Source organism: Mustela nigripes, chromosome 4, assembly GCF_022355385.1.
Source record: "Mustela nigripes isolate SB6536 chromosome 4, MUSNIG.SB6536, whole genome shotgun sequence".
In the NCBI taxonomy this organism is placed as follows: Eukaryota; Metazoa; Chordata; class Mammalia; order Carnivora; family Mustelidae; genus Mustela; species Mustela nigripes.
The window spans coordinates 139,461,502-139,482,882 of NC_081560.1; the positions used below are offsets into that span (position 1 = coordinate 139,461,502).

At 39.6% G+C, this 21,381-nt stretch overlaps 1 protein-coding gene across 19 annotated transcripts in view; it reads right to left on the reverse strand.

Moving 5' to 3' along the window:
- The window catches only part of USP54 (ubiquitin specific peptidase 54), a 122,630-nt gene that overhangs the window by 25,427 nt on the left and 75,822 nt on the right, over nt 1-21,381 (reverse strand). For 15 of the 19 annotated variants that reach the window (XM_059397770.1, XM_059397773.1, XM_059397772.1 and 12 more), the window contains exons 4-14: nt 14,219-14,353; nt 12,070-12,183; nt 11,858-11,940; nt 11,324-11,429; nt 11,065-11,211; nt 9,513-9,662; nt 7,778-7,946; nt 5,832-6,002; nt 3,169-3,300; nt 2,633-3,013; nt 2,176-2,407 (exon numbers count right to left, since the gene is read on the reverse strand). In XM_059397770.1, the coding sequence (XP_059253753.1) occupies nt 2,176-2,407; nt 2,633-3,013; nt 3,169-3,300; nt 5,832-6,002; nt 7,778-7,946; nt 9,513-9,662; nt 11,065-11,211; nt 11,324-11,429; nt 11,858-11,940; nt 12,070-12,183; nt 14,219-14,353 (1,820 nt within the window). The remainder of the gene's footprint in view (nt 1-2,175; nt 2,408-2,632; nt 3,014-3,168; nt 3,301-5,831; nt 6,003-7,777; nt 7,947-9,512; nt 9,663-11,064; nt 11,212-11,323; nt 11,430-11,857; nt 11,941-12,069; nt 12,184-14,218; nt 14,354-21,381) is intronic. The other 4 variants (XM_059397784.1, XM_059397783.1, XM_059397781.1 and 1 more) reach the window with 1 other exon arrangement.

A 21,381-nucleotide genomic window follows, 5' to 3' on the forward strand; every position in this document is an offset into this window, starting at 1 on the left:
GCTCAGTTGGTTAAGCAGCTGCCTTCGGCTCAGGTCATGATCCCAGCGTCCTGGGATGGAGTCCTACATCGGGCTCCTTGCTCAGCGGGGAGCCTGCTTCTCCCTCTGCCTCTGCCTGCCATTCTGTCTGCCTGTGCTCGCTCTCTTCCCTTCTCTCTCTCTGATAAATAAATAAAATCTTTAAAAAAAAAAAAAAAACAACAGTAGGGGTGCCTGGGTGGCTCAGTGGGTTAAGCTGCTGCTTTCGGCTCAGGTCATGATCTCAGGGTTCTGGGATCGAGTCCCGCATCGGGCTCTCTGTTCAGCGGGGAGCCTGCTTCCCTCTCTCTCTCTCTCTGCCTGCCTCTCCATCCACTTGTGATTTCTCTCTGTCAAATAAATAAATAAATAACATCTTAAAAAAAAAATCAAGCTAATATATACTTAAAGTACCTGCTAAACTATTTCTGAAAGTAGTTCCCCCATCTTATCTCACCTCATTCATATTTTGTGCATCTAGCACTACCTGGCACAAAATTTATTTAATATATTAATAAACATAAGCTCTCATATGAATTGCTTTCCTCTTTCTTATACCTCTGCAGCCATCTTCTCATGTGTAAATTTTTTTTTAAGGTTTTATTTATTTATTTGACAGAGAGAGAGAGATCACAAGTAGGCAGAGAGTCAGGCAGAGAGAGAGGGGGAAGCAGGTTCCCCGCCGAGCAGAGAGCCCAATGCGGGGCTCAATCCCAGGACCCTGAGATCATGACCTGAGCCGAGGGCAGCGGCTTAATCCACTGAGCCACCCAAGCACCCCCTCATGTGTAAACTTAACAGGTTATTGGACAATTCTGGATCCCATGCTGAGTGATAAGCAGTGGGAAAATATGAGGATGTAACTAACACCCTTGTAGAAGATATAGTCACTCTTTGCAAACAGCAACTCTGTTAAGAAATTTGCCTCTGTGGCAACTCAGTAGAAACAGCATATGAAAACCTGAAATTTATAAAGCAAACTGTGCCCCAGGAATAAGGTACAATGAATACTATTAAATCATTATTATTACCTTTTGGAATTATGAGTATCACTGACTTACAAAACACAGAATCCCTGTGACTCTTAAAAAGAAGAAACCAGGGGAGCCTGAGTGGCTCAGTGGGTTGAGCCTCTGCCTTCGGCTCAGGTCATGGTCTCAGGGTCCTGGGATCAAGCCCCACATCGGGCTCTCTGCTCAGCAGGGAACCTACTTCCTCTTCTCTCTCTGCCTGCCTCTCTTACGACTTGTGATCTCTGTCAAATAAATAAAATCTTTAAAAAAAAAAAAAAAAAGAAAGAAAGAAACCATCCTAAATGGAAGAATAAATACCAACTGTATTTTCTCTCTGATCATAGAACTATATTTTGATTCACTAATTCTTCCATTACAAGTTATTTACTAAGTAATTATTTTACACATAATCAAGTTCTCTCCTTTCTCAAATGCCTTTGCTCCTTCTTCCAGCAGAGGGTGCTGTTGTCATAGAAAGCTGACAGAGCACCCTCGACCATGTTTAGGGTAGCATTGTTTTCAACAGCCAACATATGGAAGCAACCTAAATGTCCATTAAAAGATGAATGGAGGGTCGTCTGGGTGGCTCAGTGGGTTAAAGCCTCTACTTTCGGCTCGGGTCATGATCCCAGGGTACTGGTGAAATAAGTGAAGTAAGTCAGAGAAAGACAAATACTAAATGATTTCACTTAGATGTGGAACCTAAAAGACAAAACAAATGAACAAACAAATAAAAAACAGAAACAGAATCACAAATACAAAAACAAACTGGTGGTTGCCGGAGGGAAGAATGTTGGGGGAAGGGTGAAATAACAGAAGGAGATTAAGAGGTACAATTACATGGGGGATAAAAAGTACAGCATAGAGAATATAGTCAATAATATTGTAATAACATTCTATGGTGACAGATGGTCACCATATGTACTGCCGTGAGCACAGTGTAATATACAGAATTGTCCAATCACTATGTTGTACACCTAAAACTAATACATGGTATATCAACTTTATTTCAATTTTTAAAAAAAGAAAGAAAGAAAGTTGACTGTTAATAAATTCTATTTCTCCACCCCTGTGTGTTGAAAAGCCTCCTGGTGGCTCACATTGCTGCAAGGGACAATGCCGCTATTCAAAGGCCAAACAATACCTGCAGACACTGGTGCTCTCAGGCAGGGCTGCATCCAGGCTGACAGGGCTGTTGCTGTTCCTCTCACTGCTCTCATAGCCAGACTCCATTCGCTGTATTAGGCGAGGGTGCTGTTCTAAAAGGTGAGAGCCTGGCCGTGCGGGGCCCCAGGGCTTATACTGGGGGCTTGGTCCACCAGTTTTAACGTCGTAAGCAGGTGGCTTGCTTAGTTCATCTGGCGTAAATTCTTTAGCTATCCGGATCAAAGGACAAGTATGGAAAAGGAGGTATTTTTAGCATCGGCTTCAAATTAAGACATAACCAACCCCTCCCTCCAGCTACTCCTTCACTGAACTCCTATCTCCAAAAGCATCAGCATAAAAATGTACCTTGCTAAGTATACCAGAAAATCCAGGTTTTTTAAATACATAAGTCAACTTTATTCAAAAGCCCAATTCTTCCCTAATTATCTCCTCACCTGAATCCTCAGAAAAGGGGCTAAGCTGGGTATAGCCACAGTGCTTCCTTTTGTCCTTACTAAAGATACTGTCAATATTCAGAGACTCTCGTTTGGGTCTCCATGTTGGACGATACTTGCTAGAAGAACTGGATTTTGACTCACTGCTGGTACTCTCTACTTCCCAGTCACGACAATGTAAAGACAGGTTCCTAGGAGGCTTTTTGTCAGTCGGGTCTCCTCCCTTCCCCACACACGGGGATCCTAGGTTGGTCTGAGAAGCCAGGGATGGTCTGTTGTGAATCATATTGCTGACTGTCTCTTTAAAATCCCTTAGTCTATTGGTGCTGCTGGATGGTTTAGAGGCATTCCTAGGGGCCTGTTTCTCTTTCAGTGTTTCTCCTAAAAACACAAAGAATTAAATAAACATAAATGTTTAAAATGATCACAGATACCCAGACCCCAAAGTGTGAAAGCAGAAAAGAAAAGCCAGTCTGGAGTACGACACAAGTTTGCCAGAGTGAATGAAGAAAGACAAACAGTGCAGAATGGCTTGCCTTCACTGTGGTACCCTGAGGCCTGTGGCTCATCGCCTTTCCTCCTAACCCGGCCGGAGCTCCTCTTGCGTTCTATCAGTGATCCTTTCTTGGATGTGAGTTTCTGATTACATTCACTATCAGTCAGGTGTCCTGAAAGAACAAGGAAATGGGGGTAAGCTGGTTTCTGAGACTGACCTCCATCCTCTTGAGAACCTAGTCTCCCTCTGGGATTCATAACAGTGCTACAAATTTAGTATACCCATGAATCAGAAGCTGTAGAGGCCAAGGCTATCTGATTTAAGTGTAGCAGGAATACAGATAAATGCAGAGAAGCTCAAGTATTTAAATGGAATCCTGCAAATTGACAATGTCTCCTGACCAATTACCAGTCTTGATTCTGCTCATAATCTTTCCCAGTGACCCAGAAAGGACACATTACTTGGTAATTTTTAAAAGGTGACAGTTGTAAAGATTGTATAAAAATGTCATGTATCAACATATTTTCACTAAAATAAATAAAAGATAGAGCCTCCCTTTCATTTACCAACACATACTGAGTAAAGCCTAATTTTTTATTACATCTGGTATTGCCCAGGTTCCCCAGCCTTTGCCCACAAGAGCGCTCTGATTGTGGGTGGCTTTAAGATTCAGTTCTAAATCTTCCTTAAATGTGAATCATTTAGAAGGGCATTTGAACTTTGAATAATTCTTATTCCCATCTCCAAAGAGTGCTTTACCAAACCTGGTTTTACCCAGAGATTACACTTCATAATTCCTCAGTACTGATCACTGGGAAGCCCAGGAGATATGGGCTCTTTTACATGACTTGCCCTGCTTCATGGCCACAGAATGTAAATGTATGATATGATAACAGCAAAGGTCAGATTATAAAGGATATAATCAATCTAAACTGCTAGAAGCCAAAGGTGAATTAAGCAACTGAATTAAATTAGAAAACAGATTTAGAGAAAAGCCTCTAGGTTTTCAAATGCACCAAGCGCTAATTTGTTTTCATAAGTTAATATATGAAAATTTTTGTACAAATTCACGTACCAGCAGGGGTAGTGATATGCTACCTATTTTCAAGAAATTAACCAACGTAATCTTCTATTGCTTTATCTGATCCTTTGTTACCTCCAGGCCCAAAGGAAAGATTTCAGAAAGAAGGAAATAACTTGGAGCAACTAAATCTGCAAATGTTATACCAATGGGAGTACACTCCCCTACCCCTGGCCATTCACAAACCTTTAATATAAACCTGACTCTCCTGGAAAATATGCCTTGTTTATCGTGTTATTTGGCTTCTCCCTGATTCACAGTTTCAGAAATACAGTCTAAAAAAAAAAAAATCAAAGTAATCACCTAATGCAATAGTCATCAAAAGAAATTCAACATGAATCTAACCAAACCTCCAGATCCAACTGCCAATTTACAAGAAATACAGAGAACAGAGAAACATGCTAGAGTTTACCTTAGGAATATAATCTGCAAACTTCAGAATGTAGGCAATCTATAGGACAAACTATACCTAGTTATTCAACAATCAGCTACAGGAAAAATAGAGAAACCTATAGCTTAAAAGAAATGCAAAAGACTTATCAAGTGTAGGTCTCACTTGGATTCAGAATAAAGCACATAAACCATTAAAAAATGATAAAAATTTTTTTACAAATTACAAGATACTTATGTTTTTGAACACTCATTGGTTATTTAGTTTTTAGGAACTATTAATATTTTTAAGTGTGATAATGACATTTTAAAAAATGATTTGTTTTAGAGATACATACTACAAATATTTATAGAAAAGGTGAAATAGGTGATGGGGATTAAGAAGTGCCACTCATTGTGATGGGCACCAGGTGCTGTATGACGAGTGTTGAATCACTATATTGTATACCTGAAACTAATATTATACTGTATGTTAACAGCTGGAATTTAAATAAAAACCTCAAAAAAAAAGTCAAGCACAGAGTAGGAACCACCAATCTGAAGCCATGAGCTCACTAATTCCCAAGTCTCTAAGAATATGGGCACTGTTCGATGCATTAGGTGATAAACTTTTCATCTCAGCAGTGAGTCATGCACTTCTTTTCCTTTCATGCTCTGTACTGATTTCTTCCACTGACAATAGGCACATTCTTCTACAGATTAACAGAACAGTTCAAGAATGTTCTCTGCATGGAGAGCACAGTAACAAACAGGCTAGCTTTCCTTCTTTTGCTTTTCTGTCCTTCAGGAAGTCCAGCAAGGTGATGAGCAAGTGTCCCATGCCCATAAACATGCCCCTTCTCTTAAAGCCCTCCACTTGGGATAATGCCTGACATGAAAACATGATGAGGAGCAAGGCAACAAATGTTACTGGAAAACTATGAGAAGGACAGGGATCGAGAATATAGGAAGAACAAAAAGCAGATTTTGAAATAAGCAATCACATCAATAATCAATCACATTACAATCATTCTTACTGACATGCTGGTGTTAATAGGCATATGTGTAATGGAGTTATCATTGTTTCATTCAGAGTTGTGTTGCTTCTTTTCATCCCAGTCAATTACCCAAATTCTGTGCCTTTCTCCCTTTCCATGACTAACATTTCTAACTTGCCCCAGTTTCTTTTCCCTGGGAGAATCTCTATGTAGGAACTGAATCAGGCAAGCAGCGTCCACTGTATAACTCCCTACCTGTGTCCCGACTGCTCTGAGACGTGGAATCATTCTCCACATTATAGATGACTGTCCCCTGAGAATCAGAAGAGAAGTGACTGACCACAGACTCATGGTGGGAATGTTTGTAGGGATAGCTCTCCGTTGAGGAATCTGTTCGAGTGTCACTTGAGATGGAGGGCTCCCTCCCTGAGGGAAGGAGGAGACACATACACAAAAGTAAGGAAAGAGAGGACAGTGATAGCGAAGGCAAAGAGTTGGATGGCAAAAAGGGTCCATAAGGCAAGAATTTCCTAAATGGAAGAGTGAGAAGGATATACCAGAGCTGTTCTTCCCAACACCCAACTTCCAGATAACCCAGACACACAAACAATTCCTCCCACTCCTGCCCCTACCTTGCTGAAGCCCTCACTTTGCCTGCCACTGTGAAAAACTGTGGGGCTTTTAGAAAACCTATGGGGGAAAGTGGAAGAAAGGAAAAAGTTGTGAAAAGTAAGATCTATTTAGATGGAGAGTCCCAGGCCAACCTGGCATACATAACCAGTTGCCTCCCAGCCCATCATTTTTCTCCTACACTGCCAGAAATGTCACTTTAAAAAAAAAAATTTAATTAACATTGTAAGCATTTTTAATATATCTGATAAATTATGGGGCCGTTATTTATTTATTTACTTACGTACTTATAAAGATTTTATTTATCTGACAGAGAGATAGCAAGAGAGGGAACACAAGCAGGGGGAGTGGGAGAAGGAGAAGCAGGCATCCCGCTGAGCAAGGAGACTGATGTAGGCACAAGCTGAAGGCAGACGCTTAAGGACTGAGCCACCCAGGTGCCAGCGTCCTAGGGCTGTTATATATCCTTTGGAGTAAATCAGTTCAATCAGATTACTTTTCTCTGAACAACTTGCTCAGAAAAACACAAAAGGGGAAATGCGTGTTTGACTGAAGGGAGAAAAAGGTCTGAGTAGGTACATGGTTGGGAAGAACGCCAGATGCCAAGTGGGAGGGAAGCACAAAAGGTAGGGGAAAAAATTTCAAGAACAAGCATCTTCTCTTTCAAAACTATACTCCAGAGCAGTCCTAGATCTAGAAAATGAAAAGGATATTTCTTTTTCCTCCTTTTTAGAAAACAAGCCGAAACTATTAGGGTTATATTTCTAATACATTATAAGCCTCTTTGAGCTATCCTGAGACTTCAGCCATCAAGCTGCAAATTGTTTCTACAGGAAAACGTGATTTAAGTTGCAAACAGTTGAATTAGAAGTGAAAATCTGATTCATAGGCTGAAGGATACTGCTACTACGCTTGGCATTTTAAAACAAAAATCTCTTATCCCAAACAAAATGACTAGTCTTGTAGTAACACATAAAATTTTTCTCGGTCTTAACAATTTGCTGAAGTCACTGTTAAATTGACAGCAAGAATCAGTCATCTTATATTATTAGAAGGTTAAACACTGAGTCTTCCTCACAAACTAATTACTTCAGGCTAAATCAACCTAATTGCCTTCTCACTTTTGAATCAGGGCCAGGTGACTTAGGCAACAACATTATTATTATTTTTTTTTTTTAAAGATTTTATTTATTTATTTGACAGACAGAGATCACAAGCAGGCAGAGAGGCAGGCAGAGAGAGAGGGGAGGAAGCAGGCTCTCTGCGGAGCAGAGAGCCTGATGCGGGGCTCGATCCCAGGACCCTGGGATCATGGCCTGAGCCGAAGGCAGAGGCTTTAACCCACTGAGCCACCCAGGTGCCCCTAGGCAACAACATTCTTGAAGGCGGAAGGAAACAAAGCCTGGCACACCTTGGGCTTCAGCACGAGCTGGCACTTCTTTCCATCTCTAACGGATCCTCTATCTACAGGCTAGGCTATTGTGTTGGGCTCATGATTTAAGTATGAGTCATAACTGTCCAGCGATCACACTGGAAGGAAGGAGGAAGAAGTAAAGAGCTAGACTGCTCACCTGAATCTTCACTATCATAGCACGTTCTGCTGTATGACTGGAACTCAACCTGGGGAGGCAGGTCCTGGGTAGACACTGGGGTACCCTGTGGGTCTGCATAAAGCAGTAGCAAAGGCTGATAATGCCCCTTGATGCATTTGGTCACCACATCCTTCCATTTGGGCCCAATCTGAACCAGAAACAATCAGAAGAATATGACAGTTATATTTTGTATCCACAATCCAAAACATATCTTCCCATTCTGTTTTTCTAAAGAAAATAAGAATGACAAAAAGACAAAAATTGGGTAAAGAAACCACAAAAGAGACCTTAGACCTAAATTTTATAAATTTTTTGTTAAATCTTTTGTTGTTGTTGTTAAATCCTTTTAGAAAGCGTAAAACCCTGTAAGAGGTAGAAATGATTAATAAAATTACTTTTATTCCTGTGAAACATCAAGATCAGATATAAATGAAAGCTCTCAAAGGTTAACATGCTATGTGAGGGGACTTCAGCTGCTTTGGTGATCAATTTCTTTTCACAGATTAAAGCCCTTGCTTGAAATTTGCAATTCTATCATTTCTATAAATTATATAATTTTCATCTAAATATTAAAATCACTTTTATGAAGCTAAACAGCAGGCAGAAACTCTCACAGGCTGCCTTAGAATAAATGACATTCCATTTCAGAGTTCACACATGGCAGGACATAAAATGTCAAACTGCTTAGAATAGACAGCTGAACCTCGGCCTTAGCTTTGAGCTGGATTCAGCACTGCCAAAGCAGTGCAAAACAGTGACAGGAGAGGCATGGAAACAATCCAATCAAATCCCTAAACTCGCCCTCTCTTAAATTTGAACCAGTCACATTCTGAGATGGTGTGTTCTTAAGAGTTGAACAACTAGCATAGTGCTAATTTCATACATTTATAACTAAATTATTATTTTAACTAAAAAAATCCTTTTTACATATAAATCTCGTTTAAAATCTTATAAGTATTATTTTTCAAATAAAAATGCTAAAGCTCAAAGAATTCATATAAATTCCCCAAAACTACAACAGCAAAACAGAGACAATCAAGAAATGTGACAGACTTTACTATTTATAGAAGACACTGCTTAATGTCCATGGATTGCTGTAAATTATACTCAGGAATCTCCTCCTGCTAATCTTACCTCATGAAGCTTCCTAACTTATACAGATCACCTTAAATACTTCAGTCATGGACTCTGTGACTTAAACAGTAACAAGTTTCCAGCTTTAAATATTCTCATAGCCCCATTTTTTCTTTCCTACACTATTCCCAAAACATGTTAAGGTACTTCAGAGAGGTAACAATCAGAGAATAATTGATAGCAGCTCTGGGACAAAGGATTACCCACTGATAATTTGAACTCTGAAATTCTGAATTTCATGCTAACCTTCTAGCCTAATTTGAGGCATTAAACTGTTCTCACTCAAATCAACCAATTAATACATTAAAAAAAAAAACCCCCGTTGTCAACTATAAACGCAGAACTGTACTGACTGCATGGTGAGAAGTCAGAGAAAATAACAGAAAATATATCCATCCTATCTTTGAGAAACTTGCCATCTATTTGGAGAAGACAAGACTGACCCTCTCATAAATTCAACAGATAGGTAAACAGACATCAAACAATGAAAATAAACACTCAAGACAAGAAGACAAGTAATTATCCTAGTTATTTTGGTTGCAGCCACCAAACACTTTAAGAAGGGCTTAAATATTCCTACCTCCTTGACATGAGCATCATCAAAATACATCCATTTGCGGATCTTTGTTTGGAAAAAGAATGTAGAATAATGTTTGCCATAGTAACAGATCATTCCTACTAAGTACAGTTCAGACTGCTTGGCCCGGTCATCTGTCACTCTGAAAAACAGCTGTGGGGGAAAAAAGAAAATGGAAAAAACAGTCACATACTCAACCCTCTTAAATCACCTCTCCGCAGACTCCATCATTTCTTATTGAGGTACTGACTTGTTTCTCCACTCTTCAGTCTAAAATTCTCCCTAGTCTATACTAATCATCAGAAATGAACCTAAAAAGACAAAACACAAGAAAGATAGTGGCAGTAAACTGGTAAGGTGGTGATGTTTCTTCATACTTTCAATTAATATGTTATTGCTGATGCTTATCATAAGAGGAATCAAAGTTGAAAAATACAAAACAAAACAAAAACACTCAAGTTTCAAAAGTTATTTATCAGCTGGTGCCACAAATATAAATTTCCTGCAGAGACCCTAACTAAAGGGTAACAATGCCCTTAAAAGGAGCAATACCACCATGCTGGTTATCAGTACTTCAATTTGTAGATGTCTAGCAGTGCCATAGGTTCTAAGACATACACAAAAAAATTTGAAGAAAAGGATATTTGCCTTGAGAAACTTATATGAGTGAGAAAATCATAAAAATAAAACAAAACTAGAATACAGAAGATGTAGACTACAGAAATTTAGAAAAAGAAGATTTAATTGTGCATAACCTACTCATGTCAGAGATTCCTTGGGAAGGAGACCTAAAATAAGGTCCCAGATAGTTCATTTATTCTCAGTTGCAGCTTAGTGACATTCAAGAATGACAAGAGATCTCCTCACTCACAGGACTGTAAGAGAAAGAAACCAGTAGAAAGGAAACTACAGAATTTCTGGCTCTTCTCTTGAACTGAAGGAAAACCCTGGCTGTACCTACTAGGGCATGGAGCTGACAAAGTTAAGGACAACAGGCTTGAAGTCTTTTTCCCTATTTCTCTGAATAGATGCACAGAAAACCACTAAACCACTCAATTTTCTTCCAAGCTACTTCCTTATCCTCTCAACAGACATCGGTTCCTCACTGTAAATTTTGTATTATAAAACTCAGGTCACCAATTTTAACCCCTTCACCTCTCATAGCAGCTCTAGTCAGGCCTGCTCACTTTTTTGACCTTATTTCCACCTGTGGCTAAATACACCTTCCTACTCTACATGGGTATAAATAATGAGTAGGGCACATAATAACTCTATAAACTGCTTGATTTTTATCAGTAGCTAAGCTTTATACATCCTGTCTTTCAAGGCCAACGTAATCCCATTTTTCCTAAAAAGCCTTTCCCACCTACCCAAAGGAGGTATGTGAGCAGGTACATGCATGCACATGTATGTGTACACATATAATAAGTATACTTGTCCAAAACTCTATAATATTTGTCATCTAGGATATACCTTTGTGTTTAGTGTTCACTGCACTTAAGCAATACTAAGATACAAGAACTCCAAGTCAGAGACAAAGGTAACTAATACTCACATCACCAAGCTTAAGGCAGGTACCCAGGCTGTGAATGACATCCTCTGCCAAGTCTGAGTGGTCTGAGTCCCATACCAGTCCAATTGTGATAATCTGTGGAGCATTCATCAACACACGGCGAATCCGAATCCTTTCTCCACAGTTGCTCTGAAATACATATATAAGACTAGTTTGAGATGTTTCCCACTGGCTCTGTCTCAATTCCATTAATCTTAGGGCTCCTCTTCCAACTCTAAACTCTACCCCTGACTTAACTCACCGGACAGTTCCGCAGATCCCCCATGGTGCTAGCATTTTGCAGCAGTTCACCAAACATGCTTGGTGAGGGTTTTTCTCGTCTTTCCAGCATACAAATAGCCTGATTGCTTCAAGATAGGGAATGGAAGGGTAGAAGATGATGGTAGAAGTTACTCAGAGTTATAACTAAATCAAATAGATTATTCATACAAACTCCTAACTCACATGTTTGATTTTCTTCCTTTGCCCACTATGCCCACTATACCAAAGCCCTTATCCTGACCAGCTTCACTGTCCCAAACACAATAAGCGCCTGTCCCAAAATCCAAAGCTCATAGAATCCCCATTTCACCTCCCACCTTGTTGACCAGAACTGAACCTAAGAAAAGTTGGGAGAGGACGGAAAAGAACAAAGATTACTTTAAAGTTGTTCTGAGTTCCTACAATATAGCATAGTCTTAGCAATAAAAATAAAAGCTATATGGATGCCATCAGTGAAAACTCAATCACTTACGAAGTACCTAAGGGTACAAACAGAGAACCCTTTAAGACTCACCAAAGGGAAGTGGTGGAGATGTAATGTACCATCTGGATGAAAGGCAGTGGATCAGAAGTGGCACCACAGCTAGTACACACACACTGGGCCCAGGTAAAAAAGCAAAACCAAGCAGCCACAGTCATTAATTGTTTTGGCACCCATCTAATACCCCACATCCCAGCATAAAGTGTTCTTGAAGAAGAAGTGATGTAGATAGAGATAAGGTTCACCTGTTCAAACAATGTCATTGCAAATTTCTGGTGGGAGATGCAGTGTTGGGCAGTACATATATCCTCTTTGGTTTCATCAGCAATCTGGAAGTGAATTCTCATCAGGAGGTTTTCCTAATAGGGAAAAAACAAAAGCAGTGTATCAGTGATACTTAAAAGAAAAAATGCACAAATTGGTAGGCAGTTTACTCAGAGAAATAGTAATCCTCTTGGAAGGTAAGAATACCTCTACTTTAGGGATGCCTGGGTGGCTCAGCTGGTTAAGCGGCTGCCTTCAGCTTAGGTCATGATCCCAGCGTCCTGGGATCGAGTCCTGCATCGGGGTCCTTGCTCAGCCGGGAGCCTGCTTCTTCCTCTGCCTCTGCCTACCACTCTGTCTGCTTGTGCTCACTCTCACTCCTCTCTCTCTCTCTCTCTGACAAATAAATAAATAAATAAAATCTTTAAAAAGAAAAAAGAATACCTCTACTTTAAAAAAAATTTTTAATTTTAAGTAACTATAAATTCATAGGAAGTTTCAAAAAAATTGTGTGTGGGGGATCCATATACCCTTCACCAACTTTCCTCCAGTGGTAACATCTTGCATAACTATACTACAATAACCAAACCAAGAAATGGACATCAATACAGTCTACAGAGTTTATTTAGATTTCACCAGTTTTACCTACACTTATTTGTGTCTATAACTCTATGCAATTTTCTCACATGTAAAGAGTCATATAACAACCATGCAATCAAGATATAAAACTGTTTCATCACAAGGTTCCCTCACATTATTCCTTTACAGCCTTACCCACCCAATTCCAACCCTGACACCTAGTAACCACTTATCTATTCGCTTATCTCTATAAGCTTGTTATTTCGGAATATTACATAAATGGAAACATATGGTAGGTATTTAACCTTTTGATACTGTGTTTTTTCCCCTCAGCATAATCCCCTTTAAATCCATTCAAGTTGATGTGTAAGTCAGTCATTCCTTTTTATTACTGCATAGTATTCCCTAGTATGGAAGTATCAAAGTTTGTTTCACTATACACCATTAAGAGCATTGGGTTGTTTCCAATTTGGGACTATTACAAATAAAGATTCTATGAACATTCATGTACAGGTTTTTGTATAAACTTAAGTTTTCATTTCTCTGGGATACAAGTCCAGTAATGCAACTGCTGAACCATATGATAATTTGTAAGTTTAGTTTAGTTTTTTTTTTTTAAGATTTTTTCTTTATTTATCTGACAGAGATCACAAGTAGGCAGAGAGGCAGGCAGAGAGAGAGGAGGAAGCAGGCTCCCTGCAGAGCAGAGAGCCCGACGGAGAGCTCAATCCCAGGACCCTGGGATCATGACCTGAGCCGAAGGCAGAGGCTTAACCCACTGAGCCACCCAGGTGCCCCGCAAGTTTAGTTTTTTAAGAAACTGCCAAACTGTTTTCCATGGTGGCTATACCATTTTACATTCCCACCAGCAGTAAATGATCCAGTTTCTCAGGAGTAACTCTGATTCTGGTGACATTTTACCCTGTAATGGAATATAGATCACTCTGTATTTTTTAATATAGATTTTTTTAAATGGATACACAGTCTTTTGAAGGCTGATGGATAGAATTAAAACCCAGAGTTCCGAAGAGTCTTCTACTAAAGTCACTGGGAGCAACGTAGCTACCTAAACAGCATATTACACTTGTGTTAGGGACTCAGCTATTCTCTGTTTAATTATTATTAGTAATGCAGGAGTTCACAAAGTACAGTGGTCCCCAGACCAACAGCATTAGTATTAGCATCACCTGGAAACTTGTTAGAGCTAGATATTCTTGGACCCTAATCCAGACCTACTGAATCAGAAACTCAAGGGAGTGGGACACAGCAATGTGTATTTTAATAAGCCCTTCTCCTCTGAAGGCAAGAGCCACTGTTTTATAAAATGGCAAGCACAAAACTACTCTAAACCCAAAGGAAAAAGAACAAACCCATTATGCGATTCCTACTTCATTAAGAGAGACACCCAAGAGCTCTGAAAAACTCCAGAAATTCCTAGTTCTAATTGTAGATACAAGGGCAGAGTAAATACTACAGTAAAGTACCCAGTCCTTGATGGAGACCATCAACAGTCTCACCTCATATCAAAGAGGTCCAGAGGCCAACACTTACAAAGCACTCCGCAGCATCATCCATAATTCCCAGCTGGAAACGCTGTTCATCCTGGAAAGTCTTTGCCAGAGCACTGCGGAGAGTGTCAGATGGAAGCACTTTTTCACTACTACACTGAAACTGGTTAAAGATTCCCTGTAGGGAAGAGGTTAGACAAAGGAAAAAAGCATAGTGTTGTTATTATTAAGCTTCTACATATCCCAGTCTGTCAAGCTAGCATCTCCGTGCTTTTCACAATGGAACCAATGTACTTTCCATGAGTTGACATGCTTGAAGTTAGCAACAAAGTAAAAAATCAAGAGTCAGAATAAAGGGCATGATCTATGCTAGCAGGGATCCTTGCTCTCCCATCTGACTGTGATACCATCAAGAACACATTAGGAGAGACCACTGTCATGAGTTAATGTAATATAGGGTTACCTCATTTCCTCTGATACAGAGGTAGAAGATCCATAGTAAATAAGGACATTATATATAAATGGTTTGGTAAATAATACTCTGAGGACTCATCCTATGAAACTTGGCCCCCTTCTCCTAATTTAGAATTACTCAAAGGGACAATAATAAAACAAAGACTGACTTGTCTAATACCTAGAAATAAACACGAAAACACGTTCAACATGTTCAACATGTTCAAATCTACAGATGAAGTCCCATTTAAGATCACCCACTCTCTGGGGTGCCTGGGTGGCTCAGTTGGTTGGACGACTGCCTTCGGCTCAGGTCATGATCCTGGAGTCCCGGGATCGAGTCCCACATCGGGCTCCCAGCTCCATGGGGAGTCTGCTTCTCCCTCTGACCTTCTCCTCGCTCATGTTCTCTCTCACTGTCTCTCTCTCAAATAAATAAATAAATAAATAAATCTTTAAAAAAAAAAAAAAAAGATCACCCACTCTCTACCAGCCACTCACTATCATGAGTTTGTTGCACAGTCTTCTGTTTTTTAATACTTCTATATACCTGTGTATTTGTGTTTGTGTATGTGTGTGTGTACACACATGTACATATATATATACCCTTAAATACTTTTACATATATTTTTATTTATATACAAAATATCACACTTTTACTTTTTTAAATTCAGCGTTATTTTTGAGAACTGTCCATAATTTATACACACACACACACGAGCGCACGTGCGCACACACACAATTCATTCTTTTTCCCTGCTGGACTGTATTTGATCAGATGTCTATGTGACATCTATTTATCTATTTCTTTATTGACAGATATTTTGGCAGCCGCTAATTTGTTGCCGTTACAGAGAAGCTATGTCAACTTTTACTTCTACAGGTAAATAAATATACATAAATTTCCCCATATCCTTGTCAGCAATTAATTAATACACTCAGACTGGTTAATTTGAGTCTTTCTAACTACATTTAGTTTTTCTGGATCTTTTGTGAATATGACTTGTGGCAAATATCTTCTTGCAGTCTTCTAGTGTCTTTTATGTGGACCAGTTTTTTAATTTTGGTGTAATTAAATGTATCTATATCCTCCATCTTTACCTGATCTGAAACAATAATAAATGTGATATCCAGAGAATGGAAACAGAGTGGCAACAAGTGGCACCTGGCTTGATGAGTCCTTCTCAAGTAGTATTAGACATTCCCCACAAAAACTAGAATATGGTCCAGAATATGTTTTAGACATTCCCCATAAAAACTACAATATGGGCCATCACATGGCCTAGATCCTCACTAAAACACCCAGAAAAACAATAAATTCAATGATGTGTTACATATTGACACACCGAAGAGTATAACTTACTAACATTCTTGATAGTAATTTCTTCATATAAAAAGAAACCCTTGGTTATTTTTCAGACTTACTAATGAGACCAGAAACAAGACCATTTTATAAACCTACTTATATGATCTAAGAATAGGAGGCCTCATCAACCTAGAATAGTCAATTCTTGGTCCTCATTTTACTTGAACTATAAGCAGCTCAGTCACTCACATATCAGTTTTTCATCCAAATACTACCCTCACTATATAGTATTTCCTGACTGATTTACCTCTTTTTCTTTTTTCTTTTCTTTCTTTCTTTCTTTCAAAGATTTTGTCGAAAAGAGAGAGAGCAAAAGTAGGGGAAGTGGCAGGCACAGGGAGAAGCACGCTCCCCACTGAGCAAGGAGCCCAATGAGGACTTGATCCCAGGACTCTGGGATTGTGACCTGAGCCAAAGGGAGATGCTTAACCAACTGAGCCATCCAGGCGTCCCCTGATCACTCTATTTAAAATTGCAAGCGCCACCCCCTCTTCCTCAAACCTTCCACCCTCACCTGTTTTATTTTTCTCTGTGGCATGTATTATAACATCTGTAATACCATATATTTTACTTACTTATTATCTGACAACATTCTCTAGAATTTAAGTGTGAGGACAGAAAATTTTTGTCCTTTAATTCCCTGCTATATTATTCCCAGCACTTAGAAGGATACTGGCATATAGAGGGCAACCAATAACTAGTTTTGGATGGATGGATAGATGGATGGATGGATGGATGGATGGATGGATGATGTGATATGGGTAGATCTTATTAAGATATTATTTTTTTTTAAAGATTTTATTTATTTGACAGAGAGAGATCACAAGTAGGCAGAGAGGCAGGCAGAGAGAGAGAGAGAGAGAGAGGAAATCAGGCTCTCCAGTCAGCAGAGAGCCCGTTGTGGGACTCGATCCCAGGACCCTGGGATCATGACCCGAGCCGAAGGCAGTGGCTTAACCCACTAAGCCACCCAGGCACCCTTATTAAGATAAATAAGTCCCCTCTTTTTTTTAAGTAGGCTTCATGCCCAGTGGGGAGCCCAATATGGGGCCTGAACCCATGACCCAGAGATCAAGACCTGAGTTGAGATCAAGAGTCAGACACTTGGGGCGCCTGCGTGGCTCAGTAGGCTAAAGCCTCTGCCTTCGGCTCAGGTCATGGTCTCAGGGTCCTGGGATCGAGCCCCACATCAGGGAGCCTGCTTCCCCCTCTCTCTCTGCCTGCCTCTCTGCCTGCTTGTGACCTCTGTGTGTGTGTGTCAAATAAATTTTTTAAAAAAATCTTAAAAGAGTCAGACACTTAACCTACTGACACCCAAGTATCCCTAGTCCCCTCTTTTTTAAAAGCCAATAAAGAATCACCTAGAAAAGTTGAAATTATTTTCTTAAGGTAATATAACTGGTAATACAAAATGGGATTTAACCTCATTCTGCTAACTTCAAGTTCGAACTGTTTTTTTCCTCATTCTATTCTCTCAGTAACACTGTTCCTCCTCATACACATTGAACATCTACCCCCAAAACAGCTCAAGAACAATTTGCTACATAACCTGCTATTATTCCCTACAAAGGATTCTATATGATGTGGAGGAGACAGTACTAATAATACATATTTAGTATTGTTTTATGAGCTAGGAACTGGAAGAAATCTTTATAAGTACTCTAAGTTATTTTGGATTAACCTAGATATTTTTCACAAATATATTTAAGATCAGGTAAAGGCAAGGCAGGACCTTCCATAATTTATTGCTGGAAATAGAAAAATATCTATCATTGACCCTTAAACTAGATCTAAAGGAATGGTCTAGGTCCACAGTTAAACATTCTCAGAGGACAACTAGATATCTATACCAAGTGACCTACAGGATTCTGAAACAGAGGAACAGACAAACAAAGGAAAAGGTGGCCAAAGAAGCAGTGACTGCTTCTACAAGTAATGGTGGCTTGACCACTGAAAACAGTAAGTGACCATTATCACATCCCAACTTGCCGTTCTCAATGGTTAATACTAAGATATTACTGCTAACGAAGGCTCTATCTCTAGAGAATGGGATGGATGAGGCTTGGTTCTTTGTCCAGAGTCCAAAACTGGCTTCATGACAGTTCTGCACAAATGTAATATTTGCCAACTACAGCCCCGTTAGTCTTTCTCAGCTGAGGTCCCTCAAGAATTAAGCCATAATACTTTAAGGCATCAACAATTCCTAATGAACTAACTTCTCTCCTATGCATAGCAGTAGTTATGTTATTAATCAAAGAGAATTAAAATAGTCACTCCAGTCATGTTGTGTGGTCTGTGGTTCAGATGACCCTGCTTGAGAAAGGACAGGATTCCACTGAGAGATGGTATAGAGTAATGGTTAAAAGCATGGACTCTGGAACCAGACTACATGGGTTCATAATTCCAGTCCTGTTATTTACCATCTCTATGACCTTAGAAAAGCTACTTAACCTTCTAGGCTTCAGTTTCCTCTTTTAAAAGAGGATTAGCGGGGCGCCTGGGTGGCTCAGTGGGTTAAAGCCTCTGCTTTCGGCTTAGGTCATGATCCCAGGGTTCTGGGATCGAGCCCCGCATCGGGCTCTCTGCTCTCGGGGAGCCTGCTTCCCTTCCTCTCTCTCTGCCTGACTCTCTGTCTACCTGTGATCTCTGTCTGTCAAATAAATTTAAAAATATAAAAAAATTTAAAAAAAAAGAGGATTAGCAATAGTATTTACCTCCTATGGTTATTTACAGATTAAATAAATTATCTGTATCTCTATCTATACCTTAAGCTATTGCCTGGCTGTATAAATGCTAAGTATTAGCTGCCATTGTTGTTGTTGTTGTTGTTGTTGTTATTGTCATTATATTTTAGGTTACTAAGGAGCCTGTCTGCCACTGACCTTGGGTCAGAAATGCATCTACTTTAAGCTACCTCCCCAGTCTCTGAAATCTGGGTAGGAAGGACCAAACTTTTCTCTTTCTGTTGCTCTTACTTAAAAGAGGCAGATTTCCCATGACTATCTAAGCAAGGTTTCAGCACAGAAAGGGAAACATCTAAAGTCAGAGCTCTGCCTACATGCACGGTGGATATGTAGTAACAAATTCAACTTGTGTTCAGTGTCATCATGTCTCTAAACTATACTCTTTTCTCATCTCTTATTTACAGGTAACGGTCTCCATACACAATGAATATCTGAATGTATTCAGAATGCCTGCATCCTCTTTATTTTATTGTAACTATTATTATCAGTCTTGCTCTGCTATTGTTAGGAAAAGGCAAGTGTATCAGGGATGAAGCAGCCTGAGCTCTCCCAGCATGCATCTGTGTAGCTGCTGCTCTGGAAGAAGCTGTAGTACAAAGCCCCTCTGTTAGGGCAGCACACTAACCCCTGTGTGTCCCTCTCACATGAGCACAAGGGCTGGAACGGGCCTCCTCCTGTTCCCTTTTTCACCCTCCTCCCACCTTTCCCAGAGGGAGATCCTGTTCACACCAAAGAAAGCCAAGAACATTTAGTTCAGCAATAAGAACAGGTGGTAGCACCAATAAGGAACAAAAACTGGTATTCTTCCAATTGCTGAGTTCTGGGGCAGGGAGTGAGAAAGGGCAGGAAGAACCCAAACCCAGGAATCACTTTTCCCTATGGGATCCCTGATGGTTTCATTTCAATAAACAGAGAAAACCCACCTTTGAGGTTTCGCTCAGCTCTTCTTCACAAAGTGAAACCAAAGAGGTCTTCCTTTTTATTCTCAGGAAAAGGCAAATTACTTTTTGTCTGTTAAGTATTTTCTTGGATGCAGTGCAAAAGCAATAAGACTTTAATGACTAAAAGCAGGTGCTTCCCCACCCATTTCTCTTGGATCATGGAGCAAACAATTCTATCCACATGAGCACATAATTATTTGGATTAGTAAAAACCAAGTAAATAACATAAAAGTACCATAAAGACAGAAAGTCTTTGTGTTTTGGCATCTACAAATGCAGCTGTTGCTTAAGTTTTTTCCCCTAAAACACAGACTTTTGTCTTTAGGCGGCGAACAGCTATTTACTTCTCTCTCAGGACTTCATAGCCTTGCATCTAAAAGAAGTCATGAGTAGAGAAGATGGGGGTCAAGGAAAAGGTCCATCACTAAATTTGATGCTTTAGGGCCCTAGGTTTTTGGAAAGTTAGCAGTCCAACTCATCCCTGAAGGGTGTCCAACAATAACTTTTGCAAAGGCACGACATACTTTATGCACTGCTACTAACTCAGTTCTTAGGTTTTCTCTTCTTGACCTGGGCTTCCCAAATCTCTCATCATTTTGGCTCTCCTTTTCTCCACACTTCCTGGAAATCAGAGACTTAATAACTTATAAACCTGAATGTGGCCAATCAAGCCTGTTTGTAAACACAATCCTCTGAAAGAAAGATAAAAGAGCTATTACTCCTTGAAGACTACTAGAAAAGAGAACTTTTCACTAGTTTTATGTGTTCAAAGGACTCTCGAACTTTCTTTTTCAAAGAAGAGAATAGTATGTAAATATTTGCCATTTTGGCACCCAAAACAATAATATTGGATTTTTAACATTTTATTGCAGAAAATCTCAAACATACTAGAGTAGACAAAATACCACAACAAACTCCCATGTACCTATTATCTATCTTCAACAATTATCAGCCTGTGGCCAATCTCATCTCATATATACAACCCACCCACTTACCCCATTCCCAGATCATTTTGAAGCAAATACCAGACATTATTCATCTGTAAACATTTCAGGGCATGCCTCTAAAAAAAAAAAAAAAAAAAAAAAAAAAAAGAAGAAGAACTCTTTTTGTTTAAAACATAACTATAATATAATTACAACACTTAGAAAAAGGTAATAATAATTCCTTAATATCATCAAATATCTAGTCAATTTAATAGAAACTCTTGCTCCAACATTGGAAAAGGCAGAGAACAGCTGGTTAGTTTCTCTACTAGGATTCCTTAACCATATGTCTAAAAATACCTACCTTTTCTGGACTTCACAATTAGATAATTATCTGCATATCCTATACCAGTCCTTTTAAGTACATTCACCTACCAATACCATATCTCCCCATGGGCTTTATTTGCACTCTTTTGAGTCCATAACCCAATACTTTGTGGACTTGGCAGTGGCAAAGTTAAGACCATCATAAGCTACCTATCACACTCATTTCTGTGACCAGTACAAAAGAGATAGACACCCACATACACACAGAGATACAGAAAGAAACACCAAGACTTCAAGATACTGGACAGAGAGGGGCGCCTGCATGGCTCAGTGGGTTAAAGCCTCTGCCTTCAGCTCAGGTCATGATCCCAGGGTCTGGCCTGCTTCCCCCTCTCTTTCTCTGCCTGCCTCTCTGCCTACTTGAATCTCTGTCTGTCAAATAAATAAAT